The 20070-nt window shown below is 47.8% G+C and overlaps 1 protein-coding gene across 1 annotated transcript; it reads right to left on the bottom strand.

Annotated features, from left to right (window-relative positions):
• Positions 1-164: 164 nt before the first annotated feature.
• GGA3 (golgi associated, gamma adaptin ear containing, ARF binding protein 3) lies at positions 165-20070 on the bottom strand. Its single transcript, XM_027749813.2, has 17 exons — positions 20000-20070; positions 14586-14670; positions 13771-13846; positions 13188-13286; positions 12272-12395; positions 11395-11498; positions 10792-10872; positions 9779-9916; positions 8696-8777; positions 8109-8225; positions 6870-7139; positions 6175-6242; positions 5474-5796; positions 4710-4963; positions 4382-4551; positions 3621-3731; positions 165-2412 (listed from the first exon to the last, which is right to left on the bottom strand). Exons 1-17 carry the CDS (start codon positions 20037-20039, stop codon positions 2302-2304), a joined length of 2253 nt encoding a protein of 750 aa, XP_027605614.1. The 5' UTR covers positions 20040-20070; the 3' UTR covers positions 165-2301.

The following is a 20070-nucleotide window of genomic DNA, read 5'->3' on the forward strand; positions in this document are numbered from 1 at the left end:
CCAGCCTGAAATGAAGGCCACTGTTATATCACTGGGGTTTTGGGAACAGCAACTTTGCCATTTTTGTTTAGTTTGGATGGCCTTGAGTCCATGGGTTGGGTTTGAGGCTTTCCATAACCAGCAGTGCCCTCCAAGAGCCGTTATGAGAAAGGGCCAGCCCAGAGCCAGGTAGGGAAAATGATTTATTCAACATGCAGCAGCACAAACGCAGGGGAGAGGTATGTACAGGTAGGGCTGTTGGGGATGAAGCAGGAACCTCGCCCTACACACAAGGAACATTCATGGTTTAATTTCCAAAGCTTTCCACAGCGCGTTCCCGTCTGGCTGCGCTGCCGTAACAGTGGGAACGGAACGGAGCCGTTCTGCAGGAAGCACCTGCGCTCTCCTGCCTCCCTCCAGGTCACAGTGAGATCCACGTGCAGGCAGGGAAAGCAGTGGAACTGCTCCTCAGGACACACTGCCCCGACCCAAGCACTGCCCCCATGCCTGCTGTGTCTAAAGTGCTGGCAAGAACATGCCTGAGGCAGAGAGAATTCCCTCCTTGTCCCTTATCCCAGTCCATGGATTTAGAACTGCTTTCTTTAGGATCCAAACAACACACCCATCCCTCTCACCTGCCTTCTACATCAGGGAGCTGACAAGGCTGAGCTCTCCATGAGCTTGGATTCCACCTTCAGGGGTTTCTACTCTGATGAGGCCCTCAGGCCTTTCACCTCTAGGGATTTGACTCTGCAGCACACTAAAAATAACTACAAATAACTCCAAACTGTGTTTGCAGCAATGGGTTTTTACAGCCACTGTTCATTCCAGCAGCACCTTCTCCTCTGGAGTTTTCCTACCAGAAGCAGGAGTCTCCTCCTGTTTACTGTTTTTCCCCGTGCTGCTCCTGTTCCCAGTTTGAGAAGAGCTGTTGCTTGACAGCACTGCTGGAAGTGCAGAGCTGGGTGTCCAAGGACTGTCCAAGCACCTGCCTGTGCTTGTGTCAGTGGATGTTAAAACCCCTCATCCATTTACAACAGTCTGTCTCAGAGCTCGTTGAGGCACTGCTTGAGATTGGAAGTAGAGGGAGAAGGAAGGAGCCACCGGAACCAAGTTTTGGAGATTTAAACCTGGTTTCTGGGAGACTGAAGCTAAGGGGTCAGTTCTCCTGCCCTGATAGCACAGAACACTGATATCCAGCAAAACTGCTTTCCCCTCTGTGGGAACAATTGCACTTTGCCACTTAATACAGGGAACAAAGAAAACAGGGCATTAACCCAGCACATGCCCCGTCACAGCCCGGGGGAGCCTCTTCCTTTCTTTGCCTGCTTGTTCTGTTTTGATACCCTACAGCTCTTCTATTTACATCTTGCAGGTCATTGTACTCAGCTCAATAAAACAGAGTATTCAACTACACTAATAATACTGCCTGCACGAGGGGACACGAGAGGCATCTCTCCTTATCCCTGGATTCAGTCACTGCCCTTCACTAGTGATTGTAAAGACAGTTCTGCGCTCCAGGTGCTGTCCCTCAGTAATACTGACCAATACTTTCCAGCCCTCTTACCTTCTCACTACACATTTCCTCTTTTCCCCACACTATGGAATGCAATGGAGGCAGAAAAATAACCAGTGTAACCATTTGCAGACAAAAAACTCAGCCCCGGCTGCCCGAAAGGGAGGCAACGGGGCGGCAGCCAGCAGTATAAAATAAATAGAACAATAAAGGTACAGCAGTGTGGCACACACTTACACAGGCCCTTGGGAATGCAGCAGGAGTGTGGGGAGAGGGAGCTAAGTGCCATTTCAGTGTAAAAAAGAAGCATTCCCTCACGGAGCAGCATTATTGCTCGGCATGCTCACGGGGCTGGTCACAGTCCGAGGGAGGGCTCGTGTCAGGGCTCTGCGCTGAGCTCACGGCGGCATCATCGCCCCACCAGCCCGTCGGGATCTCCGGACAGCAGTGCAGGAACAAACCCAACTAAATCCCCTTCTGCTGACAGGTCTCCCCTCAAATTACAATAACTTCAAGTTTAATAGAGTGGAAGATAGAACCAGATTCACCCAGAGGTCATGATAAAAGCAGCCAGCACTGCCTGTCACCAGCTGCTGCTCAGTTCATGCTTGGCATAAATGTTCCAGGGCCCCTTCAAGGTGGGGCACAACATTCTGGACTAAAGCTACAAGCAGAGTGGTCAGGACATGTAAACAAAGCTGAACATCACCAGTGGATAGCATGTGTGTCCCTCCCCATGGCACATCCGTTCCAGTCCTGTGGGATCCTGCCCTGGTCCTGTCACAGTCTCTGGCAGTGTCCTGAGGTCATAGATTCCCCCACTGCTCTACCGGGGGAAACTGATCCACTTCACCCACTTCTGTGCTGGGCTGGTCCCCCAGGGTGAAGGTCAGTCTGTACCTCAGCCTCACCTTCTCCTGCAGGAAAGACAAAACCCAAAAGCAACGTGAGAACAGTCCCAGCTCAACAGCCACAAACAAAACACTTCACTGTTACAGCTCTACAGAGAGCACAACACTTCTGTTGTACAGAGCAAGGGGAGGAGGGCCCAGGTTAAATTCACGGAGGAGTTCAGCTACTTACAAACCTGAGTTATACTCATTTTTTATTCTACCAAAGTTGTACTGCTTAATGTGGAGCAGGAGGAGAAAAGCATAAATAACCTCTAATCAGTTTGCACAGATGTGGCCAGCACCCATTGCTCAGCTGCTCTCCAGAGAGCCTGAATAATGGGGCTGGAATAGTTCAACATTTTCAAAATTATGTTCCCTCATCATATGGAGGAAGATGAAACAGTTCCTGATCTGTGAAAATCCTACTGAAACAGGATTTTCCTGCTCCACCACAGCAGGAGATGGAAGCAGTCCTTCAATGAAGGCACCTCCATGTACCTCACAAAGTTATTCCACCACAATCCACCAAACCCCTCTGACATTCATCCTTTCGGACCTCAGAGCTTTCAGTTTATACTTTAAGAATGCTTTTGTTGTAATTCCCAAGTAGTCACATCTAGATTTGTCAAATAATTAGAAAGTCCTTCAGCTTTGGGGTGTATGGAAGAAGCTACTGAAATAACTATAGCAAGGAAAAACAGCTACTCAGATGCTCCCACACAATCAGCAGAAAATGAAGTGTTAAGCCCATTGTGTCCCTGGTCACAGGTACATCCTCAGAGAATAATGGAGCAGACATTTGTCTGTTGGTTCATCAAAAGTACTGCTACAGCACCAGCTAATTTAGCATCGATCTTATTATCATCAAAGCCAGGCACTTCAGGTGCACAGGGGAGTCACAAACCCCTTTAAAGATGAGCCTGACATGACCCTTGCCCTTTTTCTGGGAGAAATGCCCAGTCCTTCTCATACTTTTTGCTGCCAAAGTCTGTTGTAAGGAGCCTCCTCTAGGCCTGAACTGAAACACCAACATTCCCCAGTAACCACCTTTGGAGGGCACATCAGAATCACAGAATCATTAAGGTTGGAAAACACTTCCAAGAACATCAAGTCCAACCTTTTAGAAACAAACAGTTGTAGCTGCTCAAATGCTTGGTCCCACCGCTCCATAGAGTTCAGCTGGGATCAAATGTGTCTAACATGGTCAGGATCAATCCCACTGTCCCTCTCACCTTTGCAGGATTTGCCAGAAGCATGACCTGGGTGATGGCAGCAGGCGGCTGGATAGGATTGAATGGAGACAGCTCAGTGCCAGAGGGTGGCTGTAGCTTCACTTTCATGGACTGCAAGGGAAAAAGAAAGCAGAACCTCAGGGATTGTCTCCTACCTTGGGGACAATGAAAGATGCATGCACAGGCTGGGGGGACAACAGCATCCAAACGGAGGAGGATCAATCTACAAGTGAGGATGAGGGAATAGAGCCAGCCCAGCTTGTGCAACATGACAGGAATAGGCAGCCCAGAGGAGAAACACTGGTCAGTGAACACCACTAGGACTTCCCTATCTGAGTGCTCCTGTCAGAGGTTTTGATGTGAACACCTTCATGACACAGACAGATCGCAGCTGAGACTGGGCCATGTTCAAAACACAAACGCATTCAAAATTCTCTAGGTGCAGTAAGACTAGAGTGGAATGTCTTGTCAGATTTAGGATGTCTGTCAGAAATCCTGGTTCTGAAGACCTCAAGGGTAGCTCTACCCATGCAATGGACACAGCTGGGTTGATCTTGGATAGCAAGAAAAACAGAACACCTGCAGTTCTTGTCTTATCCTGTTCAGTGTTTTCTTCCTCTGACAGGAACCTTTGTGTTTTGGAAACGGGCAGGGCACAGCCCATGGAAAGGCAGGACCAGGCTGTCCCAGGTCCCCAGGTCCATGCCCAGGCCTTCCCAAATGCAGTCTCACACCCCAGGGTCTGCCCCCCGTGTCCCCACCTTGGGCACAGCTGCCTGCAGCACGATGTTCTTCACGGGGAGCGGCGCCGTGTTCAGCATCGACACCACCACGACCAGCACGTCCGACCGGCCCGGGGGGCACTCCCTGGCAAAGTGCAGGAGGATCCGGAACCCGTTCTTGTCGTAGGCTGTCACTGGGAGGGCACTGCCTGAGAGAGGGGAGAGGATCCGGGTTTGTGGAGCAGCAATGATCTGAGGCAGCGTCAGGTGATCGGGGTGCTCAGCTGGGGCTGCTCATCCCCTCTCTCAACTTCTACTTCGCTTTTAAAAATCGTTCAGAGCAAGGTGAAAAGCCTGAGATACTTACTGGGTTTAATGGATTCCAAGGGAACGTGGACATTGGCCAAAGAAATTTCAGGTGCTTTCATGGGACTGCCTTGCTGCTGGAATGACGCTGGCTGGAAGAGAGGACTTCCTGATCCAGCAGTGCAGCTGCTTGGAAAGGGAGCTGGAGGGGCTCCAGGGGCAGTGGCTGGCAGCCCTGTGGGTGCTGCTAACGGGGCAGAGGTGACAGTAACCCCTGGGAACACTGAAGGTGTCGCCATGCCTTGGGTGGCAGTCCTGCAAGAGAGACAAAAAACACATGGGGAATGGAGCTGGAAGTGAAGCAGGTATTTCACCAACACCCAGAGATAACAGCAGATCATGAGGACAAAGCAGCAGCCTGGAGCCAGACTGGAATCTGTGACTCCATAGGGTCTCACGTGAGGAGAGCTACAGGGACAGTGGTGGTGGTTGGGTTGGGGTCACTTCTGTAAGTCAGGAAGGAAAAGCAGAGTCCCACCTTGGCAAGGCTGAGATGGGCAAAGGTCTCTGTACCTTTACAGCCTGTTCCACTTCCCAGCACACCTTTGGATCAGGCAACAGTTCAAGCTGTGTGCTCTGCCTGCCTTTCCCTCCTGGAGGTGGGACCTTCATACTCATTTGTAAACTGAAACCTCTGACAAGAAAAATCCCAATCCCACATTTCTGCCAAACTAGAGAGTTGAAAGTCACCCTCAGAACCTGGTGCTGCAGCAAACTGGGCTTTCTAAATGCAGAGCCAAAGCAAAGACCAGGACTTTTGGTTACCCTTTGGCTTCATCAAGGAGTTGTCCCAGTGCATCCATCTTATGTGACATATTGCTGCCCACAGATGAGCTGAAGTATCCAGGAGCAGCTGGAATAGTCTTGGGAGGCCCGGCAGGGGCAGCTGGTCCAGCAGAGAACACAAATGGTGCTGAGTTTGGTGCTGGGATGCTGGGAGCAGTCTGGGAGGCTGGGAAAGCAGAAGGCAGCGTGGCTGATGTCCCACACGTGGTCTGTGGTGTGTGATGGAGAAGAGGGTTCCCTGTAGGGTTGCAAGCAACAGTCACCGCCTTTGGATTGAAGAAATCCAGGTCCAGCTGGTCATTCTGAAAGAGAGGACAAGTAGATGCTCTAAATGGCTGCTCCCCCTGATGCAGAGATGGCACAGTTCTGTTACAGAGGGAAAGAGGTTTACCATAAACACAGGTGCTGGGTGGCAAACAGCAAAGTCTGTGGCCTATGTCAGGGCTACATCTGATCTGTAATTTAAGCAAAGGAAGGGCCAACATCATGGGGATGGCTGGGAAACTGAGAAAGCCAGGTTCAGGGGCATCTACTCTGTTTAAACACAGCTCAGATTTTAGGGCTAAGCCAGACTGCCCCTCAGCCTGTATGTATGATCACATGCTTCTCCAAGGTGACAGTGTGTCCTGAGACCTCCCACAATGACCACCCCTCCCTTCCCCTGAGACCCTCCTTTGTACCTCAAACATGCTCCACTGGTTGTTTTCAGAGGTGTCCTTCCCTGCTGCAGGGGCTGGGTCATTCAGGCCTGGAAGGGAAAATAACAAGGAGGTAACTGGAGGAGAAAATGAGTTCCCTTGGCTGCTGTTTCAGTACCATCAAACTACTTGATTCAGCTCTGATGAAATGCTTAGATGGGCTGCAAGTCTATGATGAGAAACAGAGACTGGCAGCACCAGCAGCCAACAGTCACCTCCTGCACACAGCCCTTCTAATGCTTCAGCATTACTATCCTTCATCCTTCTAACCCTTCCTGACTTGCACTGTCTCCTGCTGTTCACATCTGGGCTCCACAGGCAGGCATCCTGCAGGCTCCTATGCACAGCCCCTCTGAGGCACCTTCTCTTTAGCACAGCCCCAACATCAGGGCTGAATCTGTCACAAACTGCAGCCTGCACATCCAGCATGTCTGAGCACCTCCAGAGACCAGACTGCAATTGCACTCAGTAGTTATTTCCTTGCAGCCAACTCTGGGAAGAGTTTTTGATACCGATTCACTGATCAGGTCTAATATTCAGGATGCAAAGGAGTGTTCCCTGGACTCCAGAGGCATCTCACACTCCTTTCAAACGTGACACAGCACAGGTAGCCTGCACAGAAGCAGCCTTTGTCAGGATGTTTGATCAGCCCTTTTCCAGGCCTCTCAGTGTCTTACCCAAGCACAGGAGCTCCTCATCCAGCAAGGAGAGGGAGTTGGCTGTGCTGCCCTGCTGAGCGGGCGCCGCTTCCACTTGGCTGGAGGAGCTGCTCCGCAGCGGCGCGAACGTCTGGGGAGGAGGTGGGAGGATGGGGATTTCGGCTGGGGCTGGGGCTGTGCTGGGGGCTGGAGTCAGGGTGGTGGGTGGCATTGGAGGTGGTGGGGTGCTGGTGACGTCCAGTCCAGCAAGGTCGATGAGGGTGTTGAGATTGTTTGTGGAGTTACTCCCTGCAGCGGACAGGAGAAGAGCACTACTAGGAAAGAAGGCAAAAGGCTCAGAGCAAACCCCGTGCACAGAAGAAATTAGCAGAGAGCTGGTTTAGACATCACAGATCCTCATTTGATCATGGCTTATGGCTCTTTGTAACAGAGAACAGGTATTTGCTGTCCTCAGACCACGTAAATCAACCCAGATACCTCAAGAATTCCTATATGAAAACCTCCTGCAATCACTCCTCCTTCTTCAGTGCTTCTTGTAGCATAACTCATCATCTTTTCAAAATATTTTGAGCTCAGATGAGGCTTTGGGACGTCCTACAGCACTACAATAAACAAAGGCTACCAGAGGGCTGGAGAGCTGAGGAAAATTCATACTGTTTTCATTTCATACTTAGGCCAGTCTTGTCCCAGTAAGATGCTGCTAGGCAGCATCACACATTCCTCTACTGCTCTCCAGGCAGGAATGTTACAGTTACTCCCAAATGGTAATTCTGTCACACACATGTCCAGAGCTTTCAATGGGGAAGCTGAAGTGTAAAGTGGGCAACTGGCCCAAATTCACAAACGGAATTGCTGGCCAGGAACAGGACCCCTGACCCACTCCCACTCTCCAACTCTTGTGTTTTTGATAAAATTGTCTTCTTACATGTCACTGTTAAGAAACAGGACAAACGTGGGGAGGAAAATGTGTGAGAACTTCCAGTCACACAAACTGCTCAGATGCAGATTTGCTACTGATGTCATCATAGCTTTCAATAATATGGACTGAGAATGGAAAATGCAAAGCTGCAGCACTGTTGCTCAAGTTCAGAATTGTTCACCCACAGCCTAGGAACCTTCTTGTCCCCTCTGATTCACAAACTGTTGGCCACAAAGAACCATCAAAACCCTCTTCACCACAATTAACAGGAAACACTGTTCAAAAGATTTAGAATTGCAGGATTCAAAAGTCACACAGCTGGCTTCCCAAGAACTCACCTTCCACTACAGACATCCCAGGCAGATCCACTTCACCATTGATCACTTGCCCCTCTATTATTTTTTTATAGGAATTTATCACACGGGATAAATTGTCACTGGCCTGCAGAATATCCCCTAAATGCAAGAGAGACAAAAATGACCTCCAAGGCTTTAATCACTTTGTTCCCAGTAATGCTAAGAGTACTCAGTTATCAACTAAATAATCCAAGAAAAACCATAAATATTTGGCTATGAGCTCCATTATCCTGTCTGTGCCACACTTCTTCTCTAAGCAATACCCTGACCTTTCTAGCTCCAAGCAAATTGCAGTAACAAGGAAAAAATGAGTTCAAGGCTGTTCTCCACAGCAAATCCCCTTCCCTCCCAAAGCAGTTGTCCCCCATCACTGCCCCCAGTCTCCTGAACCACCAACTTTAGTGCCCAGTCCTTGCCTGAACTGAGATGATAAAGAGGCAAGGATTGTCCTTTATCTCCTTGCTCAAAGCAACAGCCACCCACAGTGTTGAGGTGTCTTTACAGCTGGCCCCTTGCACAGACACAGGTCACAAAAGCAACTAAAAAAGGATAAGTGTAGCTCAGTTTACCCAAACTGCTGTCATTGTCCTCTGTCTCACTGGCCAGCTTGAACAGCGTCCGCCTCTTGGTTTCACACCTTTCGTAGAGCTCCTGGAGGACAGATTAGGACAAAGGGTTTCATCAGCCAGGAGCCACTGCCAGCAGCACCAGTCAGCACAGAAGGACTCCCAGCCATGCACTGGGAAGCCCAGAACAGAGCCCAGTCTTGCTGTGCTGACTGTGCCAGTGTGGCAGGACAGGCAGGGCCCCGTTCCCTGCCCCGTTCAGAGCTGAGCCCAGGGGTCTAAACACAACCTGCATTTCCAATGCCATCTCTCAGTCCTCCCTCACACCAGCACTTAAGAACAGCTCTAGTCCCAAAGAGATGCTAATTCCCTTTATTACAGGAGTTCCTAAAAGCCCAAGGAAGAGCAGAATTGTGCTTCAACAATTAGGCTTCAGTTGTGCTGCAACTACTACTCAGAGTCTGCAACCACACAGCAGAAAGGTGTCAAGAACAAAATGTTTCACAGCAACAAACCAGTTTCTTAAGCTTCTTACCATTGTTTCAGGAGCTTGTTGTTAAAAATTAATAGTTTTTAACTTTTAAAATTAGTTAATTGGCAACCCTTCAAGGCTCTGGGCCTACCCAGTGGCTGTTCTGATTTTTACCTTCCTCATGTTCTCCCAACCCTACAAAAATGAGCTAAAACTCTTCCTCTGAAGGGGAGGAACCATTTTCTTCTCTATTCAGTCTTTAGTTTCTCCATTTCCAGTGCTGTACAGGACAGCTATGACCTGCAGTCTGTGTGCCCTTATAAGATCAAAGATTACAAACTGCAGCTTCCTGATTTTGCCAAGCTGCACCTTTGGAGAACAGCTGCACCTCACTTCAAGCATGTGCAAAACTGAGCTCCTCCCCACTGAGTCCTTTGGTAAAAGGTGCTAAAAACATGGGTGTTTTCCTGCCTGCTGATTCCAGCAACCGCTTTTGTTTCTCACCATTGTTCTCCATTTTACTGCACTGTTTGTAAATCTCTGCAAAACTCAAGTCTGCAAGAAGAAAGGACTGACTCCAGGATTTCTGGGAAGAAGGAGCAGCTCAGACCCACCTTCATGAGCTCCCTGTCGGCCTCTGATGAGTCCTCTTTGCTGTAATGAACCAACATCTCGTTCAGCAGCTTCACATTGTTGTTCACCTCCTCCAGAGTGTGCATGCGCTTCGTCACCTTCTGAATCCGAGCCTCGTCCTTCAGGGTGTAAAGCACAGACAGAAAAGGTGAGCTTCCCTGCAAAGGTCCAGGTATCACAGCCACAGGTATTATCTGTGAACATGTCAAGTAATGTCTATTTACCCTATATTTCCAAAAAGTCTCATTAAAAAGACTTGAATGTATAATTATTCCACTGAAAAAATAGAAAAGTTCCCAGAAGTTCTTTTGGGTAGTTCCTTTTCAGATTTTTTTTTTGTTCATTTGTTTTGGTTTTTGGGGGTTTTTTTTGTTCACTTGATGCTATTTAACAAAATAGATGTGTTTGAAGTAACACATTTACTAGGAACAAGCAGCACTCCCTGGAGGAAAATGTCCACCCATCTCTGATTTAGGATTCCAATTAAAGATGAAGGAGTGTCTGCCCTGGGGACACGAGAAGCTTGAATGGAAACATTTCGATAACCTATACATCCTCTCCAGTCTAGAAGCTACCCTTTTTTTTTGCCAGAATCCCAGTGAGTCATTTCCTGGACTCCAGAGTTTGGAATGACTGCCCTGGGTGGATGCATCACAGCTCTACAAACAGGAAGGTGTCTCCACGAAGCGTGTTTGTGAGAAGACCCAGTGCAGTGACTCAGCCCTCAGTACCCAGGGGTGGTACCTCGATGCTCCCCCCAAACCCTGACATGAAATACCACTTTCAGTGATTAGAATGTACTTAATTACAACAAGGGACATTCAATTCTTGCCCTGTCCTCCATGAGAGACACCAATTGTGGACACTTCTATGACACAAACATCCCCCAGGTGTTGGAGCACAAATCCCAAGCACTCCACCATTTTGAAGTCAAATTGCTTAAAACCTGGAAGGCAGATTGCTGACCTGGACCAATCCTACAGGAATTTCTTACCTCTTTTACCATGGATTTTATAAGCTTGTTGGCCTCCTGTAAATCATCTGGGTTTTTGCTTTTCAGCAGTTTGGCTAGAAGCTGTAAGACAAGAAGAAGATACTGAGGAAACAAATAAAGACCCTTTGGCAAAGGGAAAGGAATCTAAGTGACCGATTCAGGGGAAAAGGGATACAGACCATTATTACAAAGCTTACACAGCTTTCACAGATACAAGGACTTCAGCAGGAATCATTTATGTTTATTATCTTATATGAGTTGCTGCATTCCTGCTTCTACACAGGACTGTGAAATCTCAGAGACTTCTGGCACTAGACAGTTATTCCTCCCAGGCATCATTTTTGGTCCTGTGTGTGAAACATTCTCTGCCTTGTAGGGCTACAGCAGGATGGCACCTGCACCAGGAATAACCCCATAATGGTAACACAGACAATGCCTTTATGGGAACTTTGGGTTAAGCGGGTGGGAAAAGCAGTGCATTTTGCAAAAGTACACACCACCCCCCCAAATAAAAACCACATTATTATCCTTTGCTTCCTTATTCTAAATATGCACTGATTAATTGCTTTTCATTAGGGATTATGGTACAAATCTTCACTGTACCTTGGATTTCTCCTCATCATCAAACACAGGGTTTTTGGGACGAGGTGGTGGAGAAGGAATCAGGGTTCTGTCTGCAGGAATCACAGGATCAAACATGACAATCCCTGGAAGCAGAAAGGGAATCCCCATGGGTTGGCACAGTCGCACCAGGCAGTGCTCCCAGGTATTCCCAGGTTGCTGCCAGAGCCAACACACACCTTGCCCACTGACATTGCCCCTCTGTCCCAGTGAACTATACAGATACAAATCCCTGAGCATGGCAGCTGATTTTTACCTTGATGTTCCCCCAGCCCCTCAATACGAGCTAAAACTCTTCCTCTGAAGGGGAGGAACCATTTTCTGCCCCATTCAGCCTCTAATTTATCCATCCCCAGTGCTACAAGGGACAGTTATGACCTGCAGTCTGTGTGTCCTAATAGGACAGGATGGTTTCCAGACAAGAATGGTTTCCTGTGTTGAAGCTTCTGAGCTTTTTTCAGTGTCTGCACAAGAAATGTGCAACCAAAGGTACAGCTGCAAAGCCATCTCGTTAGAAGAACACAAAAGGCGACTTGGAGGCTCTTATTTCACTTTAAATTAGATTTGTTCAAATCATTTAATAACTAGTTCCACCAAAAAACCCACCAAAACCAAACAACTTAAAAAAGGCCCTTCAAACCAAAACTAAAGTATTTGCAAGGTATTTAACTAATTAAGTTAAAAAACCCAACCCAGCCCAAGGCACTTAAAGATAATGAAAAGCTTTTCAGAGAAAAGGTTTTTCCATCTCCCCTCAGAGCTTGCCTTGACCCCATTTAATTAGAAGTTGTATATTTTGTGACACTCCTGCTTAAAGCACAGTACCAGAAAATGCATGAACGAGCAGCTGACTTCCTACCTTGTCTCTTCAGCATGTAATAGGCATCCTTGATTTTGGATTCCTCTGGCAACGCCACTGTCCAGCTATACAGCAATTCAATTACTTTGGACTTCACCTTCTCTGAGACTCGGTCTCCCAGGTACTAAGAGTACAAAAAAGAAGTAAATTCTCCATGTTCTTCATTTCTTTTTAAAAATAAAGCTCAAAGCCAAAAGCTCAGTGATACACATTAAAAGGTGTACGATCCAAGTTCCAAGATAATCTAAGATACACCTTATTAAGAGGAAAAAATGCTCCTCTGAGAGATTTGAAATAACAGTGAAGAGAAGCTCTGTTATTATCTTCAGCAAAAAGAAAAAGCAGATGTTCTGTTTGCTTCAGGATTTTGCTAGTTAAAAATTAAGCAATCAGATAACCACCCCCTCCCCTGTCTTATGGGAGAGAGTCTGGGAATACTTTGCTGCATCAATCACGCCCTGGGGATGATGTTCACCATGTTGAACTGATCATGAATGCCCAGGGACTTGGCCAGGCACTCTTTACACAGCAAGTCAGCAGCAGAGTGAGGACTGGAACTCTATGGTGTGTTACCAAGTCTCTTGTTTTAACCTCTGCATCACATTTCTCCTCCACTATCACTGGAGTTTTGTTTTTTAAAACAACACAGCCTGAGTTTTAGAAGCCCTTGAGTCACATGAAGGATTAGAACAGCACAGAGACTGTATACTGATGGCTAATAAGTACATCTTAATGAGAAAAATACTAAGCAGAGCATAAAAAACCCCAGACAACAAAAATTTAGCTAACAAATGCTCTTGAGTATAGGCTAATAAATGCAATGAGCCAGACAGAACACAGCAAACATTTTGGACGTTGCCTGTAGCTTATGGATGTCAAACAAAAAGCAACTAGAGCCACAGACTAAGGGACTAACCTTTGGAGACACAACTTTTATTAACTCGTTTAAAAAGCGGAACTTCCCAACTTCATTATGAAATCTTCTCCCACAGTTCTTCATACAAGCTTCCAGCACCTGCATTCAAGGAACAAAAACAGGGGCTGAAACCAACACCGAAACCCCACAGTAACAGTGTGTGCTCTGCTTATAGGGAAGGGGAAGGGCCCATGTCAGTGGGACACATATTCCTGCTCCATACAGGCATCAGTGTCCCATCTCCAGGGGTGACACATCAGGACTTGGTGTCCCACCCTCCAAGTGTCTCTGGGTCTGTTTTATCACCATTAGGTCTCACAACAATGAACACAAATCTTGCTGAAGATAACAAACAAAAGCAGCTCAAACTAACCCAGAGTTATCTCTGGCTGCTCTGTGGCTGATGAGCAGGCTGGACACTTCAGGGATGGAACTGTGCTCCCTCCCACTATCCACTCCCTCCCAGGGATGGGAATCAGGGCACTCAGCCCCCAGCTGACCCCATGGACACTCCCTGTGCTCCCCTAAGATGATGTAATAGGATACATGACTGGATTTAAGAGGAGGGGTAAGGACTACCTACTGTCAAGGCTTGGACTGCCTCCCATTCCTGTGGAGACTGGATTTTATGAGCCAGGAGTCTCACAGCAATCTGTGGCCTGGAACAGAGCAGAGCCCTGTTACACACCAAGCAGGCAAACACGATGGAGGATTTTCAGACTTTCACAAGTTCTGCTGCTTAAATGAAATGTCTTCCACACAATTAAAAGGAAATGCCATTAAGTGCTCTTTATCTTTCCACCACAAAGGCTGACAAGAAATTCTCAGGGCGTCTTTGTAAGCCTGGGTGTCTTCACATGAAAGGGAATGAGGGCTGGTAGTCTGAGCCAGCAATTCCAGACTCCTCCTTGGGAGGGGCCAAACAACTCCCAGTACAGTTCCCAGCCCAGGAAATCACTTCATTTCTCTTGTATTTTTTTCCTTTTTCCAGAATAAAACACTTCTTCCTTAGCTCTCAGGAATGCTGTGAGCCAGGAGGTTTCCACAGTTAAGCCCAGTGAAGATTTTAAAGATGTGAAGCCCCACCAGCACTGTCAGTGACAACCCCATTTTACAGGCTGGAAAACAGGGTAGTTTTGGCCAGAGGAGAACCCTGGAGCTGCAGAAGCTGAAATTAGAGGCAAATTCAGAATTCCCAGTCTCCCAGTGCTCAGTCTGACTGAGCCACGCTGCCTTTCACAGAACAGAAACACTTCACAGCATCTTGTCTCTGTTGTAGCCAGATCTCCCTTGTGATATCAGTATATATAAAGAAAATGGGAATATTTGATGATGAAATGACACGTTTTAAACTGTGAATGTTAATTTATGAAGTCTAGAGCAGTTTGGGACACCCACCCTTCAAGTTCTTTGTTGATCTGGTCACAGAATCCAATGATGTATTCCCAGTCTTCTTGCCTGTTAGATGGGTTGGTGGCTTTATCTTTGGCAAGGGAAAGAGAACATATCAACAATCAACAACAGAAACAGTATAAAAGACCACACATTTCCTAGAGAAAACCATTTGACATGCTTTGCCAGCTACAAAAAAGGAGAAAGAAGTTCACACATAGTACTTCTGTTCAGGGAAAGGGTGTGTCCAAGCTGAGACATCCAAATATCCAGCAAGAATCACTGCTTTCCAAAGGAAACAGGTGCCAAATCTCAAGTACTTAGAAACAGGCTATTCCCATACTCTAAATGAGAGCACAGGACAAAATATTTCAGCTCACAGCTTCCTCTGCCTGAAATGCTGTCTCTTTCTATTTGGCTGTAACATTAAACTCCTTAAAGGTTAAACCCTCACATTTTCTACACAGGAAATTATTTTTGTATTCCCTGGGAGCTTTGCAGAAGCAAGAGCTGGAACATCAGATGTCTAATATAACTCATTTAGCATTAACGCTTGTTTTTGGAGTGCCAGCTGATTTGATAGATGCCTCAGCATTTCTCCTGGGAATTATGAACTGAAATTTATTATTATAAATTGAGTTCTTCTTGCAAGTAATAAACACCACAGCTTGTACCTGATCAGGAACTCAAATCCTACATGCTGAGGCCGAGAGATCGATGTTCTTCTGCCGGGGCTATTTCAGGCTCCTGAAGGATCCTCCCCTGGGTACTGGTACCTTGCTGACTGTACTGATTGCACAATAGTGAGGCTATCAGCATCTTTTTTGTGAGGAATGCATCTTCTCCATGTATTCTACTTAACTCTGATGCAGCACTGATTTTACAGTAGAAAAGATTCCCCCTTTAACCTAATTTTCCAGCCGAGCTGACTGGACATGATGATTTTTCTTTCTTGTAAGGGAAGAAACAATGGGCTGTAGCTCTAGCTATATATTTAAAAGCTGGCATCTAAGAAGCTTTCCTCAAAATTTCAATACAAATGAAAGAGATTTAGGAAATAAAATACTGCTTAGTCAGACAGCATAGAGCAGGAGGTGAAGGACAGGAAAAAACCCAGCACACGTCCCTGTACCTTCATCTCAGAGGGAAGAATAACAAACCAAACACAAGCTGCATTACTAAGTGTCATTTTTTAGCCATCATTAAAACATACCCTTTTACCTTTCCAGAGGCAGCTAAAACCAGCTGCCAGATATCTACTCCAAGCCTCAATCCTACTGTGCCTGTCCTACCAGGTTTGCTCGAATTTCCTCCTCACTGAATGATGCTTGTAAGGCAAGGAAATTTTTCCATGGGTTGTATCTGTAAAATATTCCACAGGGGTGAGTCTCTGTGCCCACTGCTGACTTCCATGGGATCCTCGATGAGCAGAAGGCAGCAGCCAGGGAGGATTAACTGCAGGATCACATCCTGTGGAACTCGCTGAGCTACCAGGCTAGTTTTGAACTCAAGATTCGAGGGAGGCTCAGTTTAAAACACAATTGTTCCAAACACGTGGCACCTAAACCTTATTACCACATTCCCAACTGCTGAACACCCTGAAAGTGTCATGAAACCACGGACTTACAACAATCTAAAGGCTCTTCATGCAAGTGAAACGACACCGGGGTGGTTTGGTGCTCCAAAGCACCTCTGGTGCTCAGCAGGCCCAGATGAGAAACACTCAGTTCTTGGCTGGAGTTAAGGAAGTTTATTTAAAAAGTAGAGGAAGGGCACAAACACCTAAGGACACACAACCAAACAGACTCTGTTGGTTGCACATCCTGAAATTAGGAAAAATATAACCCCCCAAAAAAAAGTACAAACAGGAAAATGTAACTGATATTTCTGTCTTCCAAGTGTTGCTTTTAAAGCTGTTCTGAACATCGCCATAGATTTCTCACAATGACACTGGATTATCTCATACTCCCATCAGATTGGGTCCAGACTCAGATCTAAGTTTTTGCACCAAAAGCTCTCATGTGTGGACAGTGAAGCCTCAGAAGGAGGAGTGACTGCTGAAGGGAAGTGCTGTTCCACACGAAGAAAATCCCTGCTTCCAACATCCATAAAACCTCCACGTGAAGCCCTGATTCATAAAAGTTAATGAGCTTGGTCAGAAGTCCTGCCCTGGCTCTGGAGATGGATGTGCTTGCATGACACAACACAACAGGGCATGTGGATTCCCAGCCTCAGCACAGCCACACAAACACATCCCAGTGGAGCAGAATCACCTCCCTTCACCTTTTCAGAACAGTCCTACAGGAAACTATGTCATGTGTACCAAGGCATAACTTAAAATCCTCTCTTTTTATGCAGAATGCTTAAAATGTGGACAAAGAGCTTCTCTGTACTGCTTTATAAATCTGATTCCAATTTCACCCTTATGTGAAAGGATTCACTCCAGGATGGAGAGATGGGTGCTCTGGAATATCAAGTCTTTGGCTTCTCTATTGAAACTGCCAACCAAGGCCCATTTGGTACCAGTTATTTGCTTTCAGAGACACTTGTCCATCAGGTCCCATCCTGAAAATCCCATTTCACATTGGCAACCAAGTGAATCTGGATTAGCAATCTGGGGACAGAAGTCTGGGCACCACCCCAGTCCTGCCACCACGTCTGTCCCAGCTTTCAGACCCTGCTGTGCCCAGGACTGAAAAGCTGCCTCACACCTGCCCTGAGCACCAGAGCCACTCAGTCCTCAGGGGCTCTGCCAGACCCCAAAACACTCACGAGGCAACATTCAGATGGATAATTAGATATGAAATAAAGTTGCTTGTTTTCTCTAGAGACGCTGGAACGCAGAGAACCACACACCACTGGCTGACTGGTAATGAATGCTCATGTTTTCCTGGGTTCAATTCTCTCCTGAAATGAGACAAAAGCCACCCCAACAAAGGGTTTCCCCAGGTCAGGCTCAGCATATGAATTGAGAATGCCCAGCCCAGGCATGTTGAATCTGACAGTCAGATTCTGTTTGCATCCCTGGGCAGAAAAGAATGCTGACCCGTGACAAACCAAGGAAAAAATAAACTAAGACAGTCATTATATTTTATCCATCTGTATCTATTCCACAGCTGGACATTGCCTGAGCCTGACAGGAGTAGGATACAATAAGCTTCCTTCTGGATGCAGCAGAACAGGCAGTGCTGGAGTCAAAGGCTCCAGCTGTGTTTGCACAACTGACATTATTTTCTAACCTTCTCCTGTTTCAGCTCAGTGCAGGAGCAGAGCCTGCCAGCCAGGAGGGGACAGCAAGGATCACCTTCTCTCATCCCAGCTGCCTGGAATGAGGCAGGACACGCAGATGCCAGATCACGGCTGGCTGAGGCGCAGCTCTTGCTGCAGCAGGAGGACACGAGGATGATGTTACTTCATGGCTCTGTGACTCCACCTGATGCCAGAGACAGGGCAGCAGGAGGCTGCACAGCACCAGAGGAAAAAAATCATTGGCAACAAGAAATTTCCCATCTTCCTGTGGCTGGGAAGTTGGCTGTGCTGCTGAGCCATTCCCTTCAGGAAGGGCACAGCAGGGCACACCCTCAAGGTTAGCATAGCCACAGCTTTGTGATGATGAGACAAAAACCCCAGGGAGGCCCTGGTGAAAGCCCTGAGCTGCACCGGCTCTGCCTGCCTGGCCTCAGATTTCTCCAGTAATTCCCTGACAGGGAAGGCTCCGTGCTCCCAGCACAATCACTACAGCAGTGACCTGGCATAAAAGCATCCTCCTAAATGAGAGAGCAGCACTCAAGCCTTGAAAATCGTGTGCCCTTCTGCAATCAGGCTCTGCCATGTTTCTCACAGTGAGTAAGGCCTTTGGAACTCTTCCCTTTAGCCCATGTTCTGAATATCTGACTCTTCAGCCAAGTACTTAATCACCCCTGTCTTAACTTCCTCAATTAAAAAAAAAAATCCCCACAAAACAAGCAGCCAGGCAGCTTTCCAGGCTATACAACCTAAAATATCCTTCCTACTAGAGATATTTTCACATACAAACTGAACTCAGTGAGTCAGCTCTCCTCAGAGAGATCGCAGGGAAGGGATGTGGGTGTTTCTTCTTGTGCCTCACTGGCTACAATAAAAGATATTGACAAACTGTGGGAGTTCAGAGGAGGAGCAAAAACGGTGAAGGGACAGAAGGGATTGAGCTAAAATGAGGAGGAAGAGCTGAAAACATCTTTTAGTCAGTAACTCATATAACAGATGATGATAGAATGTACATGTTTGAGTTTTATGTAAAAATACCAAGGAAGAAGGAGAATTATCTAATCTTGCTTATGGAAGGATAACTCCAAGGGTAACAGGTTTTACACTCTGAAGTATTTAGGGTAGTGACCATCTTCTGCTGTTTGCCCAGCACCCAACTACTTGGAGCTTCATTCACTGCCATAATCAAACAAATAACTATTAAAAAAAGAAGAAAATCTAGGCAACAAGCTATGATGTGCAGGATGGCCACCCAGGGACAGCAGCAGGAGCTCCTGTGCATGGAATATATGAAAAACAATTACGGTTATGACTGATTCATTCAAGAATCACATCCTGCTCCAGCGGCGCTGGGCTGGGATCCCACATTCTGCACAGCCAGAACCCAAAGGCCACGGGCAGCACAGGCAGACACAGAGATAAGAGACACTCAGTAGGAGCCGGGGATCAACAGGCCACGGGGGTTTGTCCCCTGTCTCTCTAACCTTTAGGACTGTGTGACAAAACATACCTTATGTCGACAAAGGGGTTTGATACATTCCAGCCCGTATAGAATGGATGTCCACAGCTACCCTGAAACTGCAGCCAGGCGCAGAGCAGAATCTGTCTGCTTGAAAACCACGGTTGTGTAATACACGAAAGCAATTTCTGTGGGAAACCAGACAGCTCTGACCCTCACAGACAGCACTCAGGCTGCACACTGGGCTGGCCAAAATCCAGGTAAAGGAAGGGACAGCAGGGACAGAGAGCAACCACGAGCCTTTATGGTCAAAAAACAGCACCAGCTGAGCGAGGGGAGCTACAGACCTGCCCGTCCCTCACATTTCCCACCAAGGAGCCGATTACCGGCCCCCCCCACCCCACCCTCACCGCGGGGACCGCCGGGCGGGGTGGCCCCGGCCCTGCCCCGGGTCCCATCCCCGGGGTGCTGAACCCTCCCCGTCCCCGGGGTGCTGTGCCAGCCCGTCCCCAGCGCGCTGACACCCCCCGGGGGTCCCGCCCGGCTGAGGGGGCGGCGGCGCCGGGCGGGCGGGCGCTGAGGGGGGGCGATGGGAAGGGCCGGCGCGGAGGGGATGGGGCGAGGTCTCCCAACGCCGTGAGGGCCGGTGGGCTCCCGGCAGGGTGTCCCGGTGCCGACGGCGCCCGGGTGGTGCCCTCAGCCCCCCGGTACTCACTCAGCCACGACTCCAGGCTCTCCCCCTCCGCCTCCGCCATGTTGCCGGCGCGGCCCGAGGCCCCGCCCACC

Source organism: Pipra filicauda, unplaced genomic scaffold (genome assembly GCF_003945595.2).
Source record: "Pipra filicauda isolate LSUMZ 115617 unplaced genomic scaffold, ASM394559v2 scaffold80_size11013439_pilon, whole genome shotgun sequence".
NCBI classification, from domain to species: Eukaryota; Metazoa; Chordata; class Aves; order Passeriformes; family Pipridae; genus Pipra; species Pipra filicauda.